Below are 27,934 nucleotides of genomic sequence, written 5' to 3'. Positions count from 1 at the left end.
TTTTACCCTTGTTCACTCTTCTCTTGAGTAAAAGTGACTTAGCATTCATTATGCTCTGAAACAGAGCAGAAAGAAAGCATCAAGGAGCTTCCCTTCTTGCATAGCTGTAGTCACTGCTTAGTGACCACTTCCTCCCAGAAGAATCCAACCAGGGAGACCAGTAAGAAGAAAAATGACAGAGGGTCTTAAGGCTGGACCCCTCAGTCCATGGGGGTCAAGGGGCTCACCGGGCACCCACTGCTGGATGGAGCTTCCAGGAGAAGGCCGGTTAGCAGCACTGAGTCACGAGGTCAGAGGCGGCCAAGCCAGAGCGGACGACGTGGAGTCCCAAGGTCTTAAATGACTCTTGCCTCGAGTCGGGTCTGTGAGTCGGTCTCCAGGACTGGGGTAGGGCTGTCTGCTGTGCCAGCCTGAGCTGGGTCTACCCTATGAGGTGGCGGCAGTAGTGTGCTACGGAGGGACAGTTTGTGTGCAAAGTCACCTGGTCACCCTGACACAGAGCCCAGGGCTCCTACCCACCAAGCTGTTTGGCCCGGCCCAGCCTGTGTTGGCTGGTTGGCAGCACCATTTAAATAAAATCCCCCAAAACCTCCTTATGTGCTAGAAGTGACCCTGCTAGGAGGCTCTTTTGGCTCAGGACTGACATCCAGGCAGCCCCTCAAATTTATCTTTCTGGAGTCACCTGCAGCCATGGTGACACCTAGGATTGAGAGAAGTCTGGTTCATCAGTCAACTTAAATGTGTACCCCATCCCAAAACTGCGTGTCGCTGCTTGCCCTGACATTTGCATGCATCAGAACAAGGCAGAAACAGCCCTGCCCCAGAGAGCAGGGTCTGCTATTGGAGAATCTGCTGGATTTTTTTGTTTCATCTATTTTTCTTTTAAAAATAGGGAACGCTTCATGAATTTGCATGTCATCCTTGCAGAGTCCGCTGGATTTTAACCCCACGCTTCAGCCTGGCCCACCTGCACCGTCTCACCTGGTGGCTCTGCCTGTGTAACACTTTGTCAAATAAATCTGGAAACTATTTTGTAAACAGGAAAATTGCATTAGCATATACTTCTTCTTTTAAAGTGCTAATTTCTCTAACAATAAAAAATAACCCACAATTCGAGTAACTAAGTGTCAGCATACTTTCATTTTTAATATATTGGGGCCCTTAGAAAATGGACTCCCTTTCTTCCCTTGATTTCTGAGAAACCCTTGGCCAAGGAACAGGAGGGATGGTGGAGCTGGAGCTGGGCAGGCCTGGCACCTTCTGCTGCAGACGCGGGAGCTCACGGAGGCAGCCTGTCATGCCTAATAATTTTTCCTGCAGGAAATGTCATTGCTTCACTGCATTGCAAGAAAATGATGTCATAGTGTGGGGCCCTGACTCCATTTCCTGACTTTTAACCTGAGTCTCGTAACCTTTTTCAGCTGTGCTGCATCCAGAGAAAATGAAACACATTGAAATGGAAAGGCCAGCATGTCTCATAAAAGGCCTTTGAGGCCCCAGGGTGGAATTAGCTTCTGCATATATATTAATGATCAAAATCCAATCCTGTTTGGTTGTCATATCCTGGATATGGTGTGGACCCAGGATCTCAGAGTGTAAATGGGAAGGAAATAGTCTTTGGGATGGGTCTGTGATATCTTGGAAGAAACCCTTCCTTTTCCTAGATTGTATTTGATCGGCAGTGACGATGTGAACTTTATTTAAGGATGCCTCGCTTGGTTTTTGTGCTGCTGGCGGTCGTTGCTGTTATACTCTGGGTAAAAATAGACAATGGTCGCCCAAACTGATATTTAAATTCTTATGTGCTGCATCTGTGTCTCCATGTCTTAGGATTGGTTACAACCCCAGCCCAAATGACATTATTAAATGATTTCCTGGAATGTCAAGGGCTGAAATTACCCTGTCAAGAACGACTCTGTTCTTTCAGGGGTTTCAGAGAGCTAGGGCTCAGATTGCATTCTTGCTGTTATTATAAGTTTTTTCCTGGCAGGAAACCACTGGGTCTCAGATAATTTGCATATATCCAATGAGAGCGATCTACTGTTCTACGGGGGTTTTCAAGACTGTATGACAACACCATGGAAGAATCTCATATGGGGAAAGAGGATTTTTTTTTTTGTCCTCTCCTTAAGCCCCATTTTAAATAGTTTCCTTCCCACAAGCTGATGTGTCCACATTCAAGGAGTTGTAAGTAACCCAGCCCATTTCCCTGTTTTGGCGTCTGCCGCTAGTCCAGTAATATCAGCAGCCACACAAATCTGAAATAAGCTGTTTAAAGTAAAGGGGCTTATACCTTCCAGTGCATAAAGCAGACTTTTCTTGGCACGTGATGGTGAGCATTGCCCATTTAGTTCCTCCAGGCAAGGGCACAGCAAAGTATCTGTGCATATCTTTGTGACGGCAAGGGCAAAAAATTTAGCACCACATATTTTTTGGTATCTGAATATAATTGTTTTTGTATGCTGTATGGTGAGGGTCACATTTCATTCTTTTTCCATGTGAGTATCCCGTTATTGCAGCACCATTTGTTGAATTTTTTTTATTAATTTTTAAATTAAAAAATATATATATTACAAGAAAGAAACACAAACATTCTTAACATGTGATCATTCCATTTTACATATATAATCAGTAATTCACAATATCGTCACATAGTTGCATATTCATCATCATGATCATTTCTTAGAACATTTGCATCGATTCAGAAAAAGAAATAAAAAGACAACAGAAAAATAAAACGAACACAGAAAAATTAAAATTATACATACCATACTCCTTACTCCTCCCTTTCATTGATCACTAGCATTTCAAGCTAAATTTATTTTAACATTTGTTCCCCCTATTATTTATTTTTATTCCATATGTTCTACTCGTCTGTTGACAAGGTAGATATAAGGAACATCAGGCACAAGGTTTTCACAATTACACAGTCACATTGTGAAAGCTATATCATTATACAATCATCATCAAGAAACATGGCTACATTTTCAGGCAGTTCCCTCCAGCATCTCCATTACATCTTGGATAACAAGGTGATATCTACTTAATGCATAAGAATAACCTCCAGGATAACCCTCTTGACTCGTTTGGAATTTCTCAGCCAGTGACACTTTGTCTCATTTCATTCTTCCCCCTTTTGGTCGAGAAGGTTTTCTCAATCTCTTGATGCTGGGTCTCAGCCCATTCTAGGATTTCTGTCCCATGTTACCAGGAAAGTCCACACCCCTGGGAGTCATGTCCCACGTAGACAGGGGGAGGGTGGTGAGTTTGCTTGTTGTGTTGGCTGGAGAGAGAGGCCACATCTGAGCAACAAAAGAGGTTCTCTTGGGGGTGACTCTTAGGCCTAATTTTAAGTAGGCTTGACCTATCCTTTGTGGGGGTAAGTTTCATTTGTTGAATTTTTACTTGTTTGTTTTTTTGTCTGTTTGTTTGTTTTTTGGGAAGTGCATGGACCGGGAATCAAACCGAGGTCTCCTGCATGACAGGCGAAAATTCTACCACTGAACTGCCCTTGTACCCTGATACCTAAATATAATTTTAAATGGGTTACACATGAGATTTCAGTTAGCCAAACATGTCTGGTGTTGGGCTACTTCACTTGGCATCATAAGAAATTTTTAAAAAACTGTAACAATGTGGGATCCTCAGAATTTGTGCACTTCTGCTGCTAGCCAGTTGCTGATGCCTGGGAAGCAACCCTTGCACTTTGTTGGTCTTACAGTTGATGCCATCATGGCCTCAAGCTCCAACTCTTGAAGAAAATGCCCCACAATCACCTAAATCCTCTCAGAACAGAGTAGAATATAAATAATAAAGCAAAAATGGAACTAGATAAATAAATATCCAGGATGCCCAATAGCAGGTGGGAATGCTCAATTAATGTTCAAGTTTCAGGCCATGTACTGATAACTTTGAACTTGCTACTTGTGAGTCACCAGGTCTAGGACCAGATCTCTTATTGTTGCATGAAGTGGCAGGTGAACTTGTGCTGAATGAAAAACCAGGGGCTGGGAGGCACCTACCTATAGGGCTTCCAGACACTAATGATTGAGCTGTGTGTCCTTGAACAAGTCACTTTGCCCCTCTGAATACCAGATTTGTTATCTGTAAAATGAAGGTATTTAGCAGTTATGTCTGAAGTGTTGTACCTAAAACTTTGATTCTGTACTTGTCAACGATCAAATGAAGTGCTATGCAGATTAATATTGAGTGTTGAATAAACCCATAACAATAAATACTATTTTTGAGTGTCTAAAGTATGTTAGACTTTGTGCTATGTGCTTTCACTGTGGAATACCACTGAATTCTCTCAGCAGGCCTGTGGATGAGCTACCCCATCAGTTGCATTTGACAAGGGAGGAAACTGAGGTCAAGAGAAGATTCCTTACTTGCCTCAAATGATAGGACCAAGATTAAGTGTCTGTGTTTCTCATTCCAAAGCCCGTCTTGTCTGTCGCTCTGGAGGAGGGCTTCCTGAGGCAGATTGCTGGGACCCAACCCCAGAATTTGTCATTTCTCAAAAGTTCCCAGGTGACATTGATGCTGCTGTTCTGGGGACCACATTTTGAGAACCACTGCTATTAGGAGTGACAGAGGAAGGACCAAGAGCTAGAGGACGTAAGAAAAAGATCTGACTAAATCAAGAAAGACCTTCTAAATTTAGAACCACTCAACAGCTGAATGGGTTTGCCTCATTGGAACGGTTAAGCTGGCAGGGGCATGTGGATTTGGGGGCATCTGAAGTTGATCTACAGGGCTTCTAAAGATGCTTGTAACTATCAAACTGTTATGGGTACCAGAGACCAGATAGAGAGAGGCCAGGAGACCTTCTCATGATGGCTACAATTCAGGGTTTTAATGGTGCTTTGAAGATTTAGAATCCCTTCAGTAATGGTAATGAAGAAAGATGGAGAAATTTTGTGTGGATGTGTGATTTAGATAACGTGGAATTACAATTCAGTGAAACATCACACAGGAAGCAAGAGGAACGTAAAGAAAACTTTCATTCCCTGCAAACTTACATTTCAGACTTAAAATTTCTATGACAAAAATTATGTAATTTCAACCTTTACATCATAACATGTACATCAGAAAAGACAAGACTAACAATCAAAACAGGCCAAAATGTATACTTATTTCAATTTTTGTTTTATAATACAAACGAAGTGTAGCAAAGAAGTTTGTTTCATAAGTATTTCAAAATAATGACCATAAATAAGGCAAATTTAAGAGGCACACTGCTTCAAATTTTCTGTCCATTCTTTCGACCCTAGGGAGAAAAAAAATAAAGTAGTGTTTAGTTCTCCAGTTTATCAGAGGAAATAGAGTGTCACTTATGACATTTAATTTAGACTTTGTTTATGCCACAGGAGCCCATGAATGATGCCTCAAGTAACAGTATCATGGTACCACTTAAGGATTTAAGAGGAATCACCAGAAAGGATAAAATCCATGGAAGTGGTATAGGGAGATGGCAGAAAGGTATAAAAAAGAAATATATGTGTAATAAAATATCTGGCATAAGCATAAAACAGTTAGGAAGGGCCATTACTTTTGTGGGCAGAGCTTGTCTAAGGCAGTGGGAAATCTCTCTGCAGAGTATCTCTTCTGGTCATTTACTGATGTTTTGTCTGGTTTGGGGCTTTTCAATAATTAACAGAAGGTTAAATGGCACTTTCTGAAATCTTTGATTGGGAGCCAAGACTTGAAATTTGATTAGAAATGAGGGGAGGGTAGCAAAGATTTCTTGAGCTTCTATCATGTGCCATGCCCCGCCCCCCAACGGCTTTCTAATAATCTTCTCATCTCATTTTTGCAACAATATGCGAGGGAGTTTTTATCTCCATTTTACAATTGAGGAGTCTTAGGCTCAGAGAGGATTAATATTGATTTGCCCAAGGGCACTCAGATGGCAAGTGACTGCCTGACTTCAAAAGTCCCACTGCACAGCAGGGTCTCCACGTGTCATAACTCATGGCAAAAGCAATTCTACTTCAATAAGCCACTGCTCCTTGCTATGGAAATGCAAATCTACTTTTTCTCTATTTTCCTTCCTGGAGAGTCTTCTCGGATTTCATTACTATCGTATATTCCCCGTGACATGCGAGTTGTTTTCAAGTTTCAAGTACTCCTGCTGTAAGTTTGGGCATGATTTTTGCTGTGGCTAGTAAGACATAAAAATGAAATTTATTGTCACAACCTGCCACTCTATTGATCCTCCCACTCCCGGCTCAGCTTTTTAGTTTTACATTGCATTTACCACCCCTAAAGTACTATTTCATTTTTGGTTGTGTTTATTGTTTATTACCTGCTTGAATATTGACTCCACATATTCTGTCTTTTTCCCTCATGGATGTGTATCAAGTACTTAGAACAGGGATCAGCAACTTTCTTCCAAAAAGGGCCACATAATAAATATTTTTGGCTTTGTTGGCCATGTGGGCTACTCAACTCTGCTGCTGGAGCATGAAAGCAGTCATAGGTCAATATGTAAACAAGTGCGCGTGGCTATGTTACCATAAAACTTTATTTATGGACCCAGATGTGCATTTCATATCATTATCATGTTATGCAATGTTATGCTTACAAAATTTTTCCTACCATTTACAGGTATGAAAACCATTCTTACCTTCTTACAGTTTTTTCAGGCATTAAAAATATGAAAACCATTCTTAGCTCACAAAATATACGAAAGCAGGTAGCTGGCCAGTTTTGTCCCATGGGCCATGGTTTGCCCGTGTAGAAAATAAAATAATGCTAGTCACATAGTATGTGCTTGATAAATAGGATTTACTGGGATTGTCCCAATTCTAAACATTCTGTCCCATTATCCCCTCAAATCTCTTCCCACTGGTTCCCCATCCCACGTAAGTGGTAACCAGCTTAGACAGTGCTCCCCTCCACCCCACATCCGTGGGAATGGCTGCTGATGCAGAGCAGAACCAGAGTTGCTGGAACATGAAGCATCAGCAGTAGAGGGGCTTCCAGAAGCATCTGGCCGCACTTCCCAACCGGAGGTCCCCAGGCCCCTGGGAGACCACGAAGGCCTTCAATGGAGAGGCTATTACATAATTAAAAGCTTAGGACGTCTATTTCAATTTCTATTTAAAACACTAATAATAAGATAATTTGTTTTCCCTTTCCAACGCAGCTGTTTAGGGACCTTTTGGGGAAGGATGGGGGGGGGGGGATGTTATCTCTCATCTAAATGACTGCTTTGTGCTGACTCTGTTTTAGATTATCCTACATTTTAAATTGTAAACATCATTTAATTTAGATAACCATAATTGTCATTGGACAAAGACAGATGGCACAAGGAACACCAATGAAATCCAAATAACGAAAAGCACGAACATGAAAATAATTTTGCCAATATGCCTCGATATTATCTTCACCAAATCCCTGAGTTCCCTTCATCTGCTCAATATTCTTGTGGAGTAGATCAGGATGCATCTATTTTCATGTTTAAAAGATAAAGTATATTGAAAGCTGTATACAGTTTAGCTTTCTATTCATTATCAATAGAGTGTAACAGTAGTAACACTGGGCTATTTGCAGAGAAGTGTACACAAATATTAACTTGATACTTTCATTTCTTTCTTTCTCGCACACTCTCTCTCTTTCTTTATAAAAATAAATCAAATGCAGTAAATTCTAAACCTTAAATCACATAATAAATTTTGTGGTTGATTTTTTTTTATTGTGAAAAATAATATATACGTATATATAAGCAATCCACTTCGAAGCACACTACAACAGTCAATTATAGAACAGATTTCAGAGTTTGGTATAGGTTACAATTCTACAATTTTAGGTTTTTCCTTCTAGCGCTTTGAGACACTAGAGACTGAAAGAAATATCAATATAATGATTCAATAGTCATATTCATTTGTTAAATCCTATCTTCTCCGTTATAACTCCACCTTCTCCTTTGATCTTTCTCCCAATCTTTAGGAGTATTTGGGCTATGTTCATTCTAACTTTTCCATGTTGGAAGGGGCTCTCAATAATATGGGATGGGGGATGGGACTAGTTGATGTTCTTGGAGAGGCTGGTCCGTCTGCATTTCAGGACTTATCTGGCCTAGGGACCCATCAGGAGGTTGTGGGTTTCCGGAAAGAAATCCTAGTGCAAGGAACCTTTGTAGAATCTCAGCTAGAGCCCTAGGTGTTCTTTAAGGTTGGCAGGAATGGTTTTGGTTGGGATATGGCAAACCATGATAAATAGCAATATCTAGCTGAAGCTTGCCTAAGAGTGATCTCCAGAGTAGCCTCTCGCCTCTATTTGAACTTTCTCAGCCACTGATACCTTATTTTGTTACACTTCTCTTCCCCTTTTGGTCAGGAAGTCATTGTCCGTCTCATGGTGTAAGGGCCAGGGTCATACCTGGGGGTCATATCCCCAGGGAGACTTTCACCCCTGGATGTCATATCTGTGTTTGATTTTTGATGAAGTATACCACTACAGTTAAACGTAACCCTAACTTTTAGTATACTTTGGTCTCCAAACCAAACACAATATTCTTTCTTCCTTCCTTCCTTCCTTCCATCTTAACTATGTGCTCCCTTAAGGCTAGGTGAAGAAGACTACATGAAAGAAGATAGAGCCTGGCAGAAGTTCTCAAAAGGTATCTTCTTACTGAATACAAAGACATTCCCTGCTCTCAAGAACCCCCGTTCTTGGAGAGGAGCTGGGTTACACATGAATGCCATGCAAAGGAGCTTGAACTGTGCCTGGAATGAGAAAGCAGGAAAGTAATAAGACTAGGTTTGAACTTTATGCTGCTTATTCTAGAGTCTGTGTGGAGGACGCATCTTAAGACAGGACTTTAGGCAAAGAAGCCCAAGTGGAGACGATGGAAGGCCATCAAAGTCAGTACAGAGAAAGGGAGACACAATGGAGCGATACTATTTGTCAGGATTTGGTGATTTTCTCAGGAGTGAGGAGTCCAGGAGAACTCCAGATCTCTGGCTTGTCCTGATAGTCAAGAGTGCTGGCAACTGAGCTGCTGCAGGACTAAGAGTTTGGGGGAGGAAGATGATCAGGTTCACTGGGAACACGTTGAATTTCATCTGTCCATGGGACATGTGGGGGAAGTGTTCAGGAAGTGGCTGGATATGGTGCCTGTTAGAGAGGGAGAGGGTACTTGGCATGTATGAATGGGGAGGCATCAGCCCCAAGGCAGTAAATGAGGCCACCAGCCCCTAAGGGGAGAGTAGAGCAAGAGGACCTCTCAGAGGAGACCGAAGAGGAGAAGTTATGAAGAAGGGAGAGAGCCAACTAGAATGGCCGTGAGAGTCAAAGCGGGAGGGGGCTTCATGGAAAGAGTAGTCAACAGTTTCAAAGGCTATGGAGTGGTCAAAGCAGACTTGTCCTGAATACAGTCCATTGGTCTTGGCCATCCACAGGGCATTGGAGGAGGAGCTTCGCCATGGCAGTTTCAGTAGAAGGAAAACAGAGATAAGTTGTTAAGTAAAATTGGCCTAAATTGAAATTGTCCTATAGCCCATGTCCTTCAGTATTTGATTTCTTACGAACTCAAAACAAGGAATTATTTATATCTGGCATGTGGCCAACTTTAACCATGAAGTGTCCAGTTGCAATCTTCAGTAACTCTTTTGCTAGAATCTTAGGCAAGAGGCCTCTGATATCCTCTATTAAGTTCTTATAATGCCTTTAAAAATTTCTATTACTGTGTTGATATATATGGCACATAAAATTCCCCATCTTAACCATTTTAAGTGTACAATTAATTCAGTGATATTAATTACATCCACAGTATTGAACTACCTTCACCATCCTTCATTACCAAAACTTTTCTGTCAACCCAAACAAAAATTCCATTAAACAATAACTCCCCATTCTTCTCTTCCTCTGGTCCCTGGTAATCTCTAATATATTTTCTGTCTTTAAGAACTTGCTTGGAATCATGCAATATTTTTCCTTTTGTGTCTGCCTTATTTTACATAGTGCAATGTTTTCAAGTTCATACATGTTATAGCATGTAACAGAACTTCATTCCGCTTTATGGCTGATAGTATTGTATTGCATGTATATACATTTTGTTTATCCATTTATCTGTTGATGGACACTTGGGTTTTTCCACCTTTTGGTTATTGTGAGTAAAGCTGTTGTAAACATTGGTATATAAGTTATTGTTTGAGTCTCTATTGTCAATTCTTTAGGGCATATATAGAAGTTGAATTTCTGGGCCATATGGTAATTCTCTGTTTAACTTTTTGAGGAGCTGCCAAGCTGTTTTCTTAAAAAGGCTTTTTATTAATGATGAGATATGAAATGGAATATTTACCCTAAATGAAAACAATGGACCTCACACATTAATCCCTATCACTCTATCTTGTCTCTCAGAGGCCATAAACCCTTGGCATCTTCCCAGGCTCCTCCCTTACCCCATGTGATAGCTGTTACTAAGTCCTGTTGCTTCTGCTTTCTAAATTTCTCTCAAATGTAACACCTGCTTTCCATGCCCACTGTTGATGCCTAATTCAGATCCTGCTATTCGTCACCTGGACTATTGGTTGCCCTGGCCCAATTTTTATTTCCCTTTATCCCTGCAAGACAACGGAGGATGTGGCCATGTCTTGCTCATCTTTCTATTTCTTGTCCTTAGCCTAATATCTGGTATATAATATATGCTTAATAAATGTTGGGCCAGGTATTAATAATGTATTCATAGTCCTTGACATATAACCCCAAAAAAGTCATATGCTGGTGAATTACCAAAACAACATAGCATCTAGTAGTTACTCTGCTTTAGCTAGCAGCTCTCCTCTTTATCTATGACACTAGGTTAGCTATACAATGTAAGAGAACAAAGAACATTTTAAAAACAACTCTTGCAAATGGACTGGAGTTATCAGTTCTTTACTTAGTCAATAATATTATGGCAAGTGTTTTTAAAAAGACACCTGGCAAGATAACTTTGGCTAGTTTGATAAGGCAGATAAAAAAAGGTATTTCTCTAGAATAGTTCAAAGTGGTCCAGCGACATATGGTTCATTCATATACTATCTTGCATGAGCAATATTATTGCCATGTGTTTCTTTCTCAAATGACTAGAGTGAGAGAGTGATGTGTGCCTTAGGAAAAGAGCGAGCCAGCCATTCCATTTGCTGCTTGCAATCTTCCTTTCTAAATGCTAAGCTCCTGAAATGAAATGGGGTTTTATTTCAAAATCAGAGACTGACAGAACTGGAAAGATCCTTGACGTCTTGCTGACCCAAGCCCTATCGTCTTATGGATAAGGAAGCTCAAACCCTGTCTCGGCTGATGTGTGCAGGGTGAACTGATGCTTTCTTCGCACAGTCCCTACTAGCTCCTAGAGCCAATCCGGGAGGGAAAGCGTCATTGTTTCATTCCTAAATTCCCACTCCCCCCATAGTTTTTCACCCTTATTACTTCCTGTTTCTCCCCCCCTTTTCCTATGAGTAGTGAACACAGGCATCCAATAATAGCCATTAAGTATTCTCTTTAATAAAATCAAAAGAATCGGACTAACATTATCACATTCCTAAATGGTTTGTGTTCACATACTAGTATTATATACTTTCTGAAATATTCACTATAACTTTCTGAAATATTCCCTAGTATTAATTCAATTTTCCCTGTGTTCATTTATGATTAAAGAAAAACAGGACTTCTGGCTTTTACTCAAATTTCTGCCCTTTTGTAAAGCAAAAAGTTCTTCTTTGTTTTGAATATACTTCTTATTCTTAAAATATATTGAATATTTACTTAAAAGTGAATTCACATTAATAACATTTTAGATTAAGAGTGAGGAAAATGGATGCTTTATATTAAAAAAACTAACAGGATATTTTATATTAAAAGATTACATTGACTGCATGTTGAGAGGAAAATATGATGAAACGCATAGTAATTTATAAAGTGGAAACTGAAAAAAACCCAATTCTCAGGATACTAACCGCTCCACACCTACTGCTATATCTGACAAAATATCAAACTTACTTTAAGATATTGCAATAAGCACTTTAGTCTTATTTCCTCTTTCACTATGTTGCTATCACCCTTTGTGCAGTCCCACTGAATAAATGAAATGAAAAGATCCTGGAAAAATAGCTTCCATTTCTGTGATGGAAGATCATGTTCTTAAAACTAATCCATATCTTTGGGTGTGGCCTATTGTAAGTGGGACCTCTTGATCAGGTTATTTCAGTTGAAGCCTGCCCAGGTGGGTCTTAATCCTCTTACTTGAGTCCTTTACAAGAAGATGAAATTTAGAGACAGAAGGCAGGGAGAAAGATGCAGTAGCTGAGAGAGACAGCCACAGAAAAAGAGAGGCAGCTACTGAGGCCAAAGCTGGAAGCAATGAAACCTGGAAGAGAAGAGAGGTAGCAGCAGTACTGCCGTGTGCCTTGCCATCTGACAGAGGAGTCCCGGCTCACCAGCAGCCTGTCTTCAGGAAGAAGGTATCATCTTAATGATGTCTAGATTTGGGCATTTTCATGGCTTCAGCACTGTAAGCATGAAAATTAATACATTCCCATTGTTAAAAGCCAGCCCATTTCTGGTATATTGTATTTCAGCAGTTTTACCAAACTAAACCAATTTCTGAACGAGGAAAGTTATGTCTGTGAGAAGCATAAGAGAGATTTCCCAAGAGAAGTGTGGCTAAGTAAGCTCACGTGGATGTGGGAAGAATGGCTGCCATACAGTGTAAGAACGATGACATGGCCGAGCAGCCAAGAGCATGGGCTCTGGTCTCCGTGAGAGCTGGGAGAGAATCCTGGTTCCACACACAGTCTCAGAATCCTCATCTGTGGACTGGGGATGCTATGAGTGGACTTGGCTTCCCCTAAAGGACATGTTGAAGTCTTGACCCATAAAGCTTGTGAGTGTGACCTCATTTTGAAATAGGATCAATGCAGTTGGAATGAGTTAATTTACAATGAGATCACATTAGGGTAGGGTGGGCCCTTAATCCGATATGATTGGTGTCCTTATAAAATCAGGAGAAGAGACCCAACAGAGAAGCCGGCCATGTGAAGATGGAGGTTGAGGGTTTAGTTATGCTACCACAGAGCTAGAAATGCCTGGAGCCACCAGAAGCTCGGAAAGAGACATGGATCATATCCTGTCCTGGAGACTTCAGAGGGAGCTCGGCTCTGCCAGCACATGCATTTCAGATTTCTAGCCTCGGAGCTGTGAGGGAATAAATTTCTTTTTTTTGGGTGCATGGTCTGGCATTGAACTTGGGTCTCTCACATGAAAGGCGAGCATTCTACCACTGAACCACCCATGCACCCAAATTTCTGTAGTTTTAAGCCACTCAGTTTGTGGTACTTTGTTACAGAAGCCCCAGGAAACTAAAATGGGGGGAAATGAGTTATGGAGTGTGAGGAATAAATGAGGTAAAGTATCTCACAAATAGAAAGTGCCTAACAAATGGCATCTATAATTATTCTTCTATTACCCAGTTTTTATGTCACTGCTATTATTATCCCAGAGAAAATAAAGCTATAACAGGAGTGGTCATGGTCTTAGCGGTGATTTTTTTTCTCTGGATTCTGAAATGCAGTGGATTTTTACTGTTTCATGGTCTTGCATGAGCACTTCTTGGGTCTACCTAAGGGGATCTGGTTTCCAGAAGCACCAGAACGCTCTTACTAAAGCCCAACCTTAGGCCTGTGGGATTTAGGACGAGAATCATAGATAGATCTGTTTCAAAGCACGTTTATATTGCTAATGATGCAGCCTAAGTCCAGTGGAAAATTGGGAGGCAATATAGTGCTGCTAATTTGTCATCTATTTAGGGAAACATGCCTGCATGTCTTTGAATAGCACTTAAAGGGTTTATCTGCATCTTTTATGGGAAGCAAACATCTCTCAATTCATTGAAAAAAAAAAAAACCCACCATATCATGTGACCAGGGGCAAAATATTTTCTTTCCCCCTTTCATTACCAAAAAATAACAACGAATAATGAAAGGAAAACAAAGGGAGCCATTCCATTCCATGGAGGAGGGGCAGGGTAGCTGCAGGGGACAGCTGCAGCATGTCTGGCGTCCCAGTTCCTTCCTTTCCCATCACTTTATTACTTATTGGACTAAGAACGTAGACAATTCTGGCTATGGTGGTTTTGTGCTTTGGTTTCTCAGCTTAAATTCGGTGTTTGTGCTTGTTTGTCCCCTGCATTGCGTCTTGAAGTTGACAGTGTCACTTTAGAGTACTGCACTGGGTCTCACACCAGGTGGTTCTAATTTCTTTCCCAGCCTCTGCCCCATTCGGTGAAAGTTGGGAGGGCTCACCCGATGCCTTTGGAAGAGCTTTCACAAAGTCATCAACCCCATCTGCCTCTTTCAAGCATTGCTCACGGTGGTTTTGGTTGGGTACCATCGACTGTACACCCGCTCACCTCCACTGAGTGGCCTTCAACAAGATGACCTCAATTCTACTAATCGAGAAGGCAAAGGAACAAAGAAATGATGGAGGCGGTGATTCCTAAGGGCATGCTCCAATCATTTCTGAAAATATGTCATTGAACTGATAGGGGAAAAACCTTTAGAAGTGATTTATATAGGCCATTCCTTAGGGATTGAAAAAAAGTAGAATAGATTTCATCCTTCCACTACAATTTACCCAAATTTTCCCTTAAGCCATCATTGTTCTCTTTTTCACATTTTTAAAATGGCTCTTGAGTATCCTGATACATATTATACTTACATAAGAAAATTTTAATTTTCAGGCAGATATCTTAAAGTGCAGCTTTTAAAGGTGTTATTAGTGTTTCGTTTATATATATGAAAGAAGAGGTGTGAATTAGCAGCATACCAACACAGTATTTAGAATAAATTTTCATAAAATTAAAAAAAAATTATTGTCCCTATCCACAACAAGACTGTGTGAGTTCATTAAATGTAGAATCTGCTACGTAGAATTCTGTATCTCAACAGGCGATCCACCTTTCCTACTGGGAAAGTTTTCTGAAATTTTGGTAGATAATGCATTTATTTCACTGCTGGAAATCATGCCTAATATAGCTGAGGTTCCCACACGGTAACAAAGGCTCTACCTGGAGTACATTTGTGACTCAGGGCCGTGGTGTATTTATCAATGCAAAATACTATATCACATTATGTCAGTTACTCATCCTTGCTAATGAAATATGAACCACCACCATTATGGATTAAGTGTGTCAAACCGTCCAAAAATGCTCATCAAGGAAATGTTGCTTATGACGTTTATCTAACATTCTCATCCAAACTAGTGCTGCATTTTGCATGGATGGGGAAACTGAGGCTCTGAACAGAAATGGCAATACATGAATCTTATGCTAGAAGGAAATTTTTTAAAATAATGATTTTTAAACACGTCCCATCAGAGTCTCTTGGGATGTGTGTGTGAACAGTGCATGTTCCCTGTCTCCGACATTGGAGTTCCTGATACAGTGGGGCCCAGAGAGGCCCAGAAATCTGGTTTAACAAGAACCCCAGGTGGTTCTAATGTCACTGGATCACTTTATGAAATGCATCGTAGTTGTGTTGGGTCCTATACTTGGCTAGGAACTCAGTCGTGAAGCAGCTGTATACTTAGCAGCACTGGACAAGGCATAGATCTGACATTGGAGAACTTTGCCCTTGACTCCAGCTCACCTCTTTTTTCCATCCCCCTTCTTTCTCCCGAGGCACTCCTTGTACCTTCAGGTAGTCTCGCTGTTGGTCCTCCACGGAGCCAGCTCACCAAGCTCTGTATATACTTTTTTCTTCTTTTCTCTTTACCCTCCATCCCACATTACGTCTAGGTACTGTAGGTGACATGCTATAAGGTAACAGTGCTCTGATGAACTTCCCATGACCTGCAACACTTCAACGCTCAGATCTCCTGAGCATATGTTTCTTTTACAAAGGGCTCTAGGAAGTGTGGGGTGTTCACTGCATGAGAGGAATCTCAAATACGAAATGTCCAGACACCCTGGCACTCCAGTAGGGGAGGTAATCTTGGACTGCTCTCCCCCATTCTTGGTGAGTCTCCGTGTAGGTCAACTCTGTTCCTAAGAATGCACAGAGACTTCCTTTGTAGACTCATGGAGAAGTTAAAGGGCTCTGTATTGACCACAGAAGACATTGAAAATGCCAAAAGCTTCTCTTCCAGTTTTGCTGGTTGGGGTGTATATGATTGAACTGGAGAAAATTGGCTAACAGTACCCGAACTCACCTGAGCTTAATATGATACCGATCTATAGCATAAAGCCAGGATAAGTTTGTTGTGGATGGGAAATGTCTTTTTTCCAGAGGAACTTGGAATCAGAAATTACTGTGCTCTTCTCCCAGCTCTTTGACTCCTGGGGGTTGAAGCCCTGCTTGCATCTTAATGGAGCAGCAGAGGAGGAGGCGTGCGAGTCAGCTCACAAGGAGAGCCAGGAACTGGCTCAGTGAAGTGAAACTGCTCATGGTTCTTGAGCTGGTCCTACCACTCATTGGTGATGGACCTTGGGAAAATTATAGAAACTCCGTAGCTTTGCCATCTAAAGGGGGGGCGTATACTGGCACATAGTAATCATTCAGCATTTGTTTCTGTTATTATCATATCATTATTTTTAATCTGAGCCGTCTTGGGGAAAGTTTGAAGCTAAACTTTTTGAGGGGTGGATCAGCCTCTCTGGTAGGGTAGGAGTTGAAAGAGTGGGAGAATTTCTTCTACATCTTTTCTAGCCAAAGAGCATGTTTATCTGTTTTGAATTCATGGGACAAAAGCTAAATTAAGATATCCGTATTTGACTAATATTAAAAATATTAAGGCTGTTGCTTTTAGTTGACCCCAAAGTTCATATTCTTCATCTCTATTGGTAGTTTTTAAAATTGGGGGTTGAAATACAAATTGGCAGGTGTTACCTACAGCCATATCTTTAGTTATCACATCAAGATTCCATTCATTCATTACAAATTGATGATTGAGCACCTATTACACACCAGGCACTAGCTGGCATGGTTATGCAGGATACAGTGATAGATAAGAGAGGGAGATTCAGCATTAAATATACCAGACCCTACATTTTAGCATTCACGATGAGACAGGGACTGGCTCCCCCTTTCTTGATACTTACATTTATGTCTCCATTCCGGATAAGCCTTGCTGAAAGCTTGATGAGCGCTGTCAGGGACGCACAGAGCATGGCACAGCTCAGGCACAGGTCGAGGGCTTGAAGTGTCAGGTGGTACTGCTCATAGCGGGGCGGGTCCACGCAGACCGAGGGGAACTTTGCATACGGGAAAGGAAAGGCAACCGCGTAACCGAGGTAATTGGTTCCTGCGCTCCCTGAAAATGAGTAGAAGCAATACGGGCCAAGGAAAGCGGATTCCAAGGCTATTGCAAAATGAAGTGGGCATCCCACGATGTTCAGAATCACAAAGGTGAAACTGGCTTCCCACTGAAAATAAAGCAGAAATAAAGCATTACTTTGGGGATGAGATATTTCAAAAGATTGCTGGCAAAAATGAATGAAAGAAAGAGATGCAGGGTGTTAATCTCTCCTACAGGGAAATAAAAGAGAAATGGGTTCCAACCTTTCCTTTAGGCCCGTGTTGTCTCTCCTCGAACCTCTACCAGAGGGGAAGGTCATAACTGCTACCTGGGGTAAGAATAAAATCAATTCCTTTCGACACACTTTTATTTCCTTATCTCTTCTCATGTGGAGAGAGCCACCTGGGTTGAGGAAAACAAAGATGAGTGAAGAGATTCCCTTCTCTGCTTTAAGAACTGGCCAATTGGGGTGTGAGCCACAGTCTAGGACCGTGGACATGCCCTGCAGCTGGTTAGAAACACAGACTCTCAGGCCTTACCCAGGACGACTAAATTTGAATCCACCTTCCAACCAGACCCCCAGGGGTTCACAGCCTCATTCAAGTTTGAGAAGGACTGCCTTAGAGGGAGAAGATCTGTAACCAGACCAAGGCTATTTCTTTCTGAACCATGAGATTAATTGGCTTTATATGGTCAAGAGGCAAGCGATCATCCTTTTGTAGAAGGAGAGGTCACAGGAAGATTGGAAGTTGACCCCAAACTGGGAGTTGAAACTTGGAAATAAAATACATTAATCAAAGCAGAGGAGCCTAGAGATACGTTCTTTCAAAATGATTACATTTAGACAGTAGCACTAAGGCTGTTTCTGTCCAAATATTTTCAATAATCACAGGAACTTGTAGGAAATGTTTGGACCAGGAATTAGATAAAATGTATTAATTTAAAGCATATTTAGTTTATTACTGAAATCCATCATAGTAAGGGATCAATTAAGCCAAATCCAATTGTAATTGTAACTTGTGTTCTCTACACTCCATCCTGAAATGTTATTTGACCTCAGAATCCACTCTGCCTTCCTATTCAACATCTATATATTTACCAGGTATCTCTGCGTCCAGTCTTTGTGAGCCAGCAGTAGAAGTGCACCAGCCGTGATGGCCTGTGAAGATGGGAAAGCAGCATCCATGATAGAATGTATCTCCAGAAAGAGGGCAATCTATCTTACAGTTTGATGACTTTATCATGAACTAGAAGGAACAACAAATGGCTAAATGGATTTATGACCCTGCTGTCCTCCTCATCCATGGAAGGAACTGTTAAAATGAGGAAAATAAGCCATCAGAGTCACAAAGACATGATTCATATAAGCTCATGTCTTTGATTCTCTGGGTTGCCTTTGCCAACATGATCATAACCTCCGCTGCTCTGTCACCGTAATAAAAGCTTGACTTTATAACCGTTGCCATATGTTTTATTTTGATTATTTGTCCATTGTTCATCTTTCTGACAAATTGCTAAAATTGCAAATGAGAGGAACCAGAATACAAAACCGTCATAGAATCCTGAAAACCATCCCATGCGGTGGCATTATCTTGCACCATTTGCTTTTTTTGAGATTCTGCAATCTCAGCCTGTCGGTGAGATACCAAGACATGATCCTGTTTCTCAAGTAACAAGGATTATCATTAGAATGAATTCATGATGTGGAATTTACTGTGCTGGGTGCGGTGAGGTCCGGCTTTTCAAAGGAGAGTTTTTCTTTCTAGTCTCTGTTGAGGGAAAAAGGTCGAAGTGCAGAATGGAAAGAGTTAAACAAACGAGGAAATGGTATCACCAGATTGAGCGACAGATACAGTTAAAAAGAAAGAAATCGCTGGACTCATCTTTGATTCAAAGCTAGGAATACGAAGGCAACCTCTGTGGTCTCTGAGCCTGGAAATCGCTTATTCCCAATCCATAAATCATTTGTTCTTGGTTAAGGAATGTTTTGAGGTTGAAAGAGAAAACCAGCAAGAAATGGGCCTGAAATAAGATATAGAATGCGGACAGATTTAAAAATAGTGCAATTTGGGGTTTTGACTGAGAAATAAGCATAACTGTATGTGTAGTGTCAACAAATTTAACTGGGAAAAAAATCTGAGCTTTTACCAGAACGGTTTTCTAGCGTGCTGTTTTTGCAGTTCTGGACGTGGCATATTTAATGTTTTGAGACTTAGATTTTCATTTTCCTGGCTTATTTTATTTTGTTGGATGTAAAGAATTTGAGAGAGAGGAAAAAATACACATATATATACACTCACATACGACTTCTCATGTAGCTGAGCCTGGAATTCCAGACTTGGCATTGCCATACCATAAAACTCTCATGGATAAAAACAAAACCATCTGTCGTCAAAAGAGTTTCCCAACTTGATTCTGCAAGGGGAGTTTCCAAGGGACCCTATGGAGGTCGAGGCAGCATAAATGATACAACAAAGCAGGGGAATTATTAGGAACAATTGTTAACACTGGTGCTGACACATGGGACCGGGGCTCTGTGCTTTCAGAGGTCACATCCTCAATTTGTATGTCTCTCATATGCGGTGAAGCAGAGAAAGAAAAATTGCAGTGAGATAAAAGCAAAGCAGAGGGAACTCGTGCTCATCTTCTGGTTTAACTCCCCCTAGAAAGCTGACATTATCAGAAAGGCTCGCATCCCAGGCTGCTTTAACCACTTGGGCATGAGCTGTTTCTTGCCTTCTAAAAGTTGAAAAAATGCTGTAGAACTGCATGCAGTTGCCTGTTATTTTTGTTGTAGCTGCCAGCTTGACTTTTGTTTTGTTTACATAAAACTTTGAAAAAGACCTTTCATGGAGTAGGCTGGAGCATGACTGCAGTGCAGAAACTTGTTAAGTCCAGCCTGTGGACGGTGGCTTGAGAGCTGAGCACACTCTTTACTTGCAATCCCTACCTGGGCATGGGAGAGTGAGCGTGGGGTATTTCCCCCTGAGAGGTGAAGCCTTCCCCTCCTCTATCTTTTCTTTCTTGTATTTTTTTTTATTTAGTTAGGTGGTGGTGGCAAAGGTGGGGGGGGGGGAAGAGATTTGAGGGAGGAGAAGACAAGTCAAGTGGGAAAAGAAAATGTGAGAGAGAAGGGATGTCTGTATGGTGAAAAGTTGGGATGAGGTGTGAGCAAGGACAAAGAGGAGTGTGCTTGGCAGTGAGTGGTGAAAGGAGGAGACACAACTCTTATTCTCTCCTCTCAGCTCTCTTGATGTGCTATTGACTTGCTCTGCAGGCAGTTCCAGGGAATTACTTGAGTTTTGCAACTCTTATCGCATGATGATTGTGAACCTTCCCACCAAATCTTTAAATTGCGAAAACAAAGGATGCAATTTCCAGAAGCAGTTGAATTGAAGGAAGTAGGGAATAGTCACAACAGAAATAGAAACCTTTAAAGGAATGTTTGGGCTAATTTATTTCTTTTCTAGCATCCACTGCGGCCCACCATGAACAAGGGAGGTGATGGGCACTGTGCAGATAAAATAATGATAATAACAGTGGACATTTATTGAGCATTTACAATCTGCCAGGTACCACATGAAACCCTTGACATGTGTTAATTCATTTACTCCTCATAATGACAATCTTATGGGGCCATTGTCCCACTTGTAGATGAAGATTCTAAGTTACAGAGGAGCTAAATAACTTGAGCAAAGTCACCAAATAATAATTGTACAAGTAATGATCCTGACTCTCAATGGAATTTACTATGCAGTTGTGAAAGTAATGCATGTAGAAAAATGCCCACAGAATAAGGTAGGAAGAGTAAGTGCTTTCTGTGTATGAAGAGCCCTTGACAAGACACAACTTCTAGGAGGAACAAACATTGATGAAGACAACATGGGGGAAAGAGGATTTGAAGTGGGATCTGATTTTGATGGTAAGTGGTGGGGTGGGGGGGGGAGGTGATCAGCATGTACAGAAGTGGGGAAGGGACAGTTGTGCTTTGGGGGCATCATGGAGCCAAGACTGATTGAAAGACAGGTTCTTTTTTTTCTTCCAAGTTCAGTTTTTAAAATGCAATCTTATTGAGATATATTCACTTAGCATATAATCATCCAAAGTATACAATCAATGGTTCACAGTATCATCACATAGTTGCGCATTCACCACCACAATCAATTTTTGAACATTTTCATTACTCCAAAAAATACATATAAGGATAAAAATAAAAAGACCACCCAAAACATCCCACACCTCTTGTCTCCCCTATTATTAATTTATTTTTTGTCTTTGTTTCTATACTTATCTGTTTCTATACACTGGATGAAAGGGGTGTCAGCCACAAGGTTTTCATAATTACATGGTCACACTGTGAAAGCTATATAGTTATACAATCATCTTCAAGAATCAAGGCTATGGAATACAGGTCAACAATTTCCTTCTAGCTATTCTAATACACTAAAAGCTAAAAAGGGGACAGCTATATAATGCATAAGAATAACTTCCAGAATGACCTCTCGACTCCACTCGAAATCTCTCAGTCACTAAAATTTTATTTTGTTTCATTTCTCTTCCTCCTTTTGGTCAAGAAACCTCTCTAAACCCTATGATGCCAGGGTCAGGCTCATCCCTGGGATTCATGTCCCACGTTGCCAGAGAGATTTACACCCTAGTAGTCATATCCCACGTGGTAGGGTGAAGGCAGTGAGTTCACCTGTGGAATTGGCTTAAAGAAAGAGGCTACATCTGAGCAACAAAAGAGGTTCTCTGGGGGTGACTCTTGGGTATAATTATAAATAGGCTTAGCTTCTTCTTTGCAAGAATAAGTCTAATAAGGGCAAACTCCGAGATTGAAGACTCAGCCTACTGGAGGCAATGAAGAAACACAAGATTTTTGGAGAAGGAGCCAGCCCAACTCTGACAGAGGTTTAGAGAGATCGGCCTGATTGTATGCATTCTGGCTTGGAATGGGGGGATTTCTAGAGGTCGCTGCAGGATCCTGACTTTCAGACTTCTACAAAATTCCTCTATGCACAGTAAGAAATACATTTTGCATCATGACCTCATTTTAAATACTTTTATATATAACTAAAATAATAATTACCCTTATTATGTGTGAACCACTCTAATATTTTAAAATTTTATGTGTTTAAATGCTGGCAGCTACCCAATAGATTGATTTTATGACCTACTAATGGATAGATCCCCACAGTTTGGCTATCGACTTTGTCTACGCATAAAACTTGAGTGGATAGGGAGTGGTAAGAGGTGGTGGGAAGTAAGGGGAAGTGATGGTGTACAGAGAGAACAGAGGGGAGGGAATGCATAGATGCATGGGGAGATGGCTCACAGGAAAAATTTAAGTTACCTGCAACGGATTGGATGTGATGGGGTGGAAGTGGGGCTGGGGAGGGGCTGGTCCACAGAACAGCAGCACTGATATCCCCTAGAAGCTGATTAGATATGCAGAATTTTGGGCCCCACCCTAACCCTGCTGAATCTTCATTTTCACAGGAATCCTGAGTGATTTGTATGCACTTCAAAGTGTAAGAAGCACTGGTTACAAGGAAGGATTGAATCAGAAGTCACTACAAGGTTTAAAATTGGGTGTCTGAGACAATGACAGGGACATTAGGAGAAGAAAGGATTGGTAAAATGATTACACGGAGAAGGTAGGGTTTAACAAGTGATTGTGAGTGCTGAATTGTTATATGGATATTTCTTTTAGTCTCAGAGTAGTCTTTTAGTCTTAGAGCAGCTACAAGTAAAAACCTAAAATTGTGGAATTGTAACCCAGACCGCACTCTGAAATCTGTTCTATAATTAACTATTGCAGTGTGCTTTGAAATGTATTGCTTTTTTGTACCAATATTTTTTTTTTCACAAAAAAGAAAAAAAAAGTTGATTGTGATGATATTGTGAACCATTGATTGTACACTTTGGATGATTACCTGGTTTGTGAATATATAATATATAGCAATGAAAATAGATAATTCAAAAAAGATCAAAGGAGAAGGTGGAATTATAAAAGTGAAGGTAAGATTTAACAAATGAGTATGACTCCTGAATCATTATATTGGTATTTCTTTTGGTCTCCAGTGTCTTGAAACAGCCAGAAGTAAAAACCTGAAATTGTGGATCTGTAACCCATACCAAACTCTGAAATGTGTTCAATAACTAATTGTTGTGGTGTGTTTTGAAATTTTTTTTTTTGGTATATATGTTGTTTTTCACAACTGAAAAAAGAGATATGGAAGCATTTGCAAAAGGGCGGGTCGAATGATTGAAATGTACAAGTCATTTTCTACCAGAGAAAGATACACTTGGGAGGCAAGTGAAGAAGTGATTCGAAAATACAGTTGTTGAATGTCAAAGACTTTTTTGATGTTGACCCCTGATCAGACAGAGCTGTCGTTCAACAGGGAACTCCCTCAGAAAAAAATATCAGGTTGTTCCATATTTAGACATTATGAAAAGGAGGAACATTCTTATTCTTAATCTTAAGGATTCTTTTCCCCTTTGGTATAAATACCAGCTTGACCTTTAGACATAGCAACCCAATCAGAGTTCAATTCTATGAGGAATTCTGTAGTACAAGAATGAAGAATACGAAGAATGAAGAATATGAGATTCATTCACTCATTCAACAATACTTATTGAATACCTAAGATGTGATTCACTCTGTTTCTAGGTGTTGGAGGTACAGCAATGAGTGAAATAGAAAAAAAAATCTCTATTTGTAGATTTTTTACAAATTGCCTTTGTAAAATCTACATTTGGTGGTGAAAAAGGGGAGCGAACAAACCATAAAGAAGTAAATTGTACAGTATCTTAAATGGTGGTAAGAGCTATCGGAAAAAAAGCAGGCTATGAGAGGTTGGGAATGCCATTTTTGGCAGAGGGTGCTGGGAGGTTTGTGGTTTTAAAATAGAGTGGTGAGGGAATTGAAGCAGGTAAGCGAGATAGCCATGTGGGAAAAGGTTTAAGACATTATGGGTAGCTATGGCCCCAGGCAGATGCACACCTTGGCATGTCTGAGAGTAAGCAAAGAGCCCAGTGTCATAGGAGAGAAAGGAGTCAAGGGAAGAGTGATAAGAGATTAGGTCCAGAAGGATAGGGAACTCAGCAGGTGATCAGGGAGTGGGAGAGGGAGGCAGGTGGCAAGGGCTTTGGGACAAAGGATTTGGATAAAGAGTAGGGCACAAACAAAGGACATGATATTAACCAGTGCGTGTGTGGCACTAAACAATGGGCAAAGCTTTTTGTTATATAGTCTTTTTACCTCTAAAAAGTTAAAAAAAAACATCTTTACCTTTTTACAGGTAAAAAGAGCTCTCTTTACTTGTAAAATTCCTAGTTTATAGGTAATGGTAATAAGGAATTGATTGACTAAGGGCCCTGGCTCCTAACCACATACGAAGAAGATAAAATTCAGGACTTGAACACAAGCTTAACCCCAACCCCCCCGCCCCAGCTCCTTCCCCTCTGACTCCACTTTGTGATGCTACCACTTTCAAAATCCAATGGCCACAACTGGCCATGTGCTGGAGATGCACCATGTCATTTCTCCGGGGCTAATTGGTAAAACAGATCTTTAACCCAAGTTCAATAATCTATGATCCTAATCAAGTCACTAATGTCCATTGAATGTTTTGTGATGGACTCTGCAGGGATATGCAAAGTTTTGAGAAAGGGATGCTGGATTGATCTATAATCATTATTTTGTAGACTTTGGGTTGGTTGCGAAATCAGAATTTTAGAAAATTAGATGGAACAGAAAATAGAATGAATTTTGTATTGCAGGGATATGTAAAGTTTTGAGAAAGGGATGCTGGATTGAACTATAATAATTATTTTGTAGACTTTGGGTTGATTACTAAATGAGAATTTTAGAAAATTAAATAGAATAGAAAATAGAATAAATTTCATATAGAAGATTAACTATTGTTTGGGGAAACTTTTGCTTCAGCTGTATAGATCAGATTATATGTATATATAGATATCTATCTACCTAGAGAGAAATATGTAGATAGATTTGTGTCTATTCCAGGTTCTGATATGAAATGTTTTTCTCACTGTGGATGGTCAACAACAGCAAAAACTTAAAAGCCACTTGAATAAATGGCTTTCTTTTCTCTGCATTTTAGTAGATGTTTAATAAATATTTCTTGAATGAATGTATGGGTTAGGCTAGATTTTGGGGAAAAAAACCTGAAGGTCAGATGAGGGGGGTGGTAGATATAAAAACACCACCCTTTAAAAAAGAAAGAAAAAGGAAAAAAGCCATTAAAGGGTTTCTTCTTTCAGCATCATTGTCCTGCTTTCCCTCCAACTTCCTTTAAGTTTGAGAGCTGGTTTTATTCTCCATTGTAACCTAAGCATGTAATACGTGATCGAAGAATATTTATTTAATAAACTGATTAAAAAATTATATTTCCTGAGTTCTTGTTCTTAAATGGTGTGCTGGTTTGAAAGGAAGTATGCCCCCTAAGAAAAGCCATGTTTTAATATAAATCCATTTCTTAAAGGGAGAATAATCCCTATTCAATACTGTATATTTGAAACTGTAATGAGATCATCTCCCTGGTTGATGTGATTTAGTCAAGAATGGTTGTTAAACTGGATTAGGGGATGACATGTCTCCACCCATTTGAGTGGGCCTTGATTAGTGTCTGAAGTCCTATAAAAGAGGAAACATTTTGGAGAATGAGAGATTCAGAGAGATTCAGAGAGAGCAACACTACAAAGCAGAGAGTCCACCAGCCAGTGACCTTTGGAGATGAAGAAGGGGGACACCTCCCGGGGAGCTTCATGAAATAGGAAGCCAGGAGAGAAAGCTAGAGGATGACACCGTGTTCACCATGTGCCCTTCCAGCTGAGAGGGAAGCCCTGACTGTGTTCACCATGTGCCTTCTCACTTGAGAGAGAAACCCTGAACTTCATCGGCCTTCTTGAACCAAGGTATCTTTCCCTAGATGCCTCTGATTGGACATTTCTTTAGACTTGTTTTAATTGGGACATTTTCTCGGCCTTAGAACTGTAAACTAGCAACTCATTAAATTCCCCTTTTAAAAGCCATTCTGTTTCTGGTATATTGCATTCCGACAACTAGCAAACTAGAACAAATGGTAACCTAGTTAAAAAGTTTTAATTATTTAGAGTCTTAAAATGACACCTTTCCCAAGAATGGCCACATTTTAACTGAAAATTCTGAACTCTCAAAAAGCTTCAAAATGGAATTCTCCAGTCTTCATTTTAAGTGTCATGCCTCACTGGAAAGAATGAGGGAAGCATTGGTTGGGCAAGTAGTTACTGAGGTAACTCCTCTTATATTCTACTGATGTGGAAGCCACCCACTCTCAGGGCTACGTGGGCTCATTCCTTTGGCCCAGGAAGCTGGGGTGCCAGCCCAATGGCTCATCTGTTTGGTCACTCAGTAAGGGGCACACACTGGGAACCTACCTGGGGCCAGACTTTGTCCTTGTCCCCTGCACACTTCACCAGTGAATTGTGAAATTAGTGAAGTCCATTTCCCAACTCCTTGAGTTATTTTCCATTCAAACCAAAGTGTACAAAGAAAAAGATGTGATTAATAAAGGTTTGGGGCTTGTAACTCCTTGAGTCATACAGGCATACCTTGGTGTTTCTAACAAGAGTGTTAGTTTGAAGATTACTTTGCTTCATGCTCCATTTAAAAATTATTTTTCATGGTTTATATTTTTTCAGAATTCAAAATCCAAATGTTAAGAGAAAGATGACATTTGCACAGAATATTAAAATGAAAGGATTAAAATGAAATAACCTTAAAGGATTTTTTGAAGAGCATTTGATTATAGTATAAATAATAAAATAATATTAACAAATATTCTGTCTTTAAAATGCAAATAGTAGAAATCAATGCTCTAAAGTGATTTCTGATTTTCCGTAGAATTTTAACTTCTTCATGTTGCTGAAAAACTTAAAAAGAATATGTTATTGTTTTCCCTTTCTTTCCTCCTCTCCTCCCTCCCTCCCTTTCTTCCTTTATCCTCTCAATGTATGTAATGAAATATTTTCCTACCAAAGATCCATTCCAGATGGGACAAGCAACCCGGACACTCCATCCTGTGAACCAGACCTTGTAAGAAAAGACGGGGAAGAAAGCAATAACTCCAGAGAACACACTGAAACTCCCTGAAATAATGAGAGTCCGGCCAGCATCCTTATATGAGCCCTTCATTTTCCTCTACGGCTTGGGTCTTTCTTCTCAAAGATGTTTATGTAACCAAAACATGAGGGTGTGACAGGCCTCAACAAACAGAAGTTTCTTAGAGACGGTAGCTATGACACATGTGGACTGTTGACCTACTTGGAAATAAGATTCCATTTATCTCACCCAAGGTAATAAATTAATCCACGTAACACAACAAATTCAAATATTAGGGAGATCAGTTCTTGTTTCAGAGTTGCTGAGTTTGTTCTCTTCATGCTGTCCAGCCCTGGAGAATGACTACTTCCCGGCTTAATCAGATTCAAAGCCTTATTGACTGAGCTAACTGTTTCTCAACTCAACCTGCCTGGCAGGTCCAGCACAGAGCCAACATCTTTTGGGTACAATACAACTACGTTCCCAGTACAGTGTCCCACAAAACAAAGTAAAAATAAGCACTGATCACTTCTCAATTAATTT

The 27,934-nt window shown here is 40.4% G+C and overlaps 1 protein-coding gene across 1 annotated transcript; it reads right to left on the bottom strand.

Moving 5' to 3' along the window:
• Nucleotides 1–5,125: 5,125 nt before the first annotated feature.
• Nucleotides 5,126–27,502, bottom strand: TMEM212 (transmembrane protein 212). The gene is made up of 4 exons (XM_077159166.1): nt 27,326–27,502; nt 18,380–18,439; nt 17,084–17,407; nt 5,126–5,269 (listed from the first exon to the last, which is right to left on the bottom strand). The coding sequence occupies exons 1-4, from the start codon at nt 27,482–27,484 to the stop codon at nt 5,243–5,245; spliced, it is 570 nt and encodes a 189-aa protein (XP_077015281.1). The 5' UTR covers nt 27,485–27,502; the 3' UTR covers nt 5,126–5,242.
• Nucleotides 27,503–27,934: the final 432 nt, after the last annotated feature.

This window comes from Tamandua tetradactyla, chromosome 5, assembly GCF_023851605.1.
Source record: "Tamandua tetradactyla isolate mTamTet1 chromosome 5, mTamTet1.pri, whole genome shotgun sequence".
NCBI classification, from domain to species: domain Eukaryota; kingdom Metazoa; phylum Chordata; class Mammalia; order Pilosa; family Myrmecophagidae; genus Tamandua; species Tamandua tetradactyla.
The sequence above is the reverse complement of the archived record's forward strand: the minus strand, read 5'-3'. Positions and strand labels throughout refer to the sequence as shown.

Bases quoted from the DNA above. Each gene is read 5' to 3' on its own strand.
- TMEM212 (XM_077159166.1), bottom strand. From the start codon at position 27,484: ATGAAGGGCTCATATAAGGATGCTGGCCGGACTCTCATTATTTCAGGG. The intron at 17,408-18,379 runs GTAAATATATAG...CTTTATTTTCAG, and splicing joins ACTGGACGCAGAGATACCTG to TGGGAAGCCAGTTTCACCTT. The intron at 5,270-17,083 runs GTAAGTATCAAG...TTTTCTCCCTAG, and splicing joins TCCGGAATGGAGACATAAAT to GGTCGAAAGAATGGACAGAA.